We start from the raw sequence: 857 nt of genomic DNA on the forward strand, positions 1-857 counted from the left end.
GCCGCTCTTTCTGCCACTGCCATGGTCTCCCCTACTTTTTCTGAAACTAGTTCGTATGGGGTGGGGGGGACTCTGGTGGTTACAGATCTGTATGCAGTCAGTCTAACACAGGAGTCTGTCCTTCTGCTTTTCTGTCCTCGTGGGTGGCTGACGTTGTCTCCTCCTCCCAGGGTGCAGTGTGTGTAAGAGGATGATGCCGACGTACCAGCAGGCCGCCACCGAACTGAAGGGCACCTATGTGAGTAACCTGACGCTGTGATCAATCAATCTTATCGATCAATACTCGGAGTGCAGAGCGCTGATTCCATATGAGATCATCATTGTTACAGTACCAGAAGCCAGCGCTCCTCAGGAGGGATCTGAGAAAGTTTGAATTATCCCCAAAATGTCACAAAAATTGTGAGATTCTGGCAAATTCTGCTTTTTTTTGGGGGGGGGGGATATTTTTTAAATATAATTTTTGTAAGAAAAATGTTGTGTTTTTTATATATGACCTCCGTCCTCCCCTTCCGTCTTCTATCTGACCTCCGTCCTCCCCTTCCGTCTTCTATCTGACCTCCGTCCTTCCCTTCAGTCTTCTATCTGACCTCCGTCCTCCCCTTCCGTCTTCTATCTGACCTCCGTCCTCCCCTTCCGTCTTCTATCTGACCTCCGTCCTCCCCTTCCGTCTTCTCTCTGACCTCCGTCCTCCCCTTCCGTCTTCTATCTGACCTCCGTCCTCCCCTTCCGTCTTCTATCTGACCTCCGTCCTCCCCTTCAGTCTTCTATCTGACCTCCGTCCTCCCCTTCCGTCTTCTATCTGACCTCCGTCCTCCCCTTCCGTCTTCTATCTGACCTCCGTCCTCCCCTTCCGTCTT

General features: G+C 51.2%; 1 protein-coding gene across 1 annotated transcript in view; it reads left to right on the top strand.

The window, feature by feature from the left end:
- PDIA5 (protein disulfide isomerase family A member 5) overlaps positions 1-857 on the top strand; it is a gene marked incomplete at its 5' end in the record, with an annotated part of 37,425 nt that overhangs the window by 1,809 nt on the left and 34,759 nt on the right. Inside the window, one exon of the mRNA XM_018574205.1 lies at positions 171-238. Within this exon, the coding sequence (XP_018429707.1) occupies positions 171-238 (68 nt within the window). The remainder of the gene's footprint in view (positions 1-170; positions 239-857) is intronic.

Source organism: Nanorana parkeri, unplaced genomic scaffold (assembly GCF_000935625.1).
Source record: "Nanorana parkeri isolate BGI_ZX_2015 unplaced genomic scaffold, ASM93562v1 scaffold2811, whole genome shotgun sequence".
NCBI lineage: Eukaryota > Metazoa > Chordata > Amphibia > Anura > Dicroglossidae > Nanorana > Nanorana parkeri.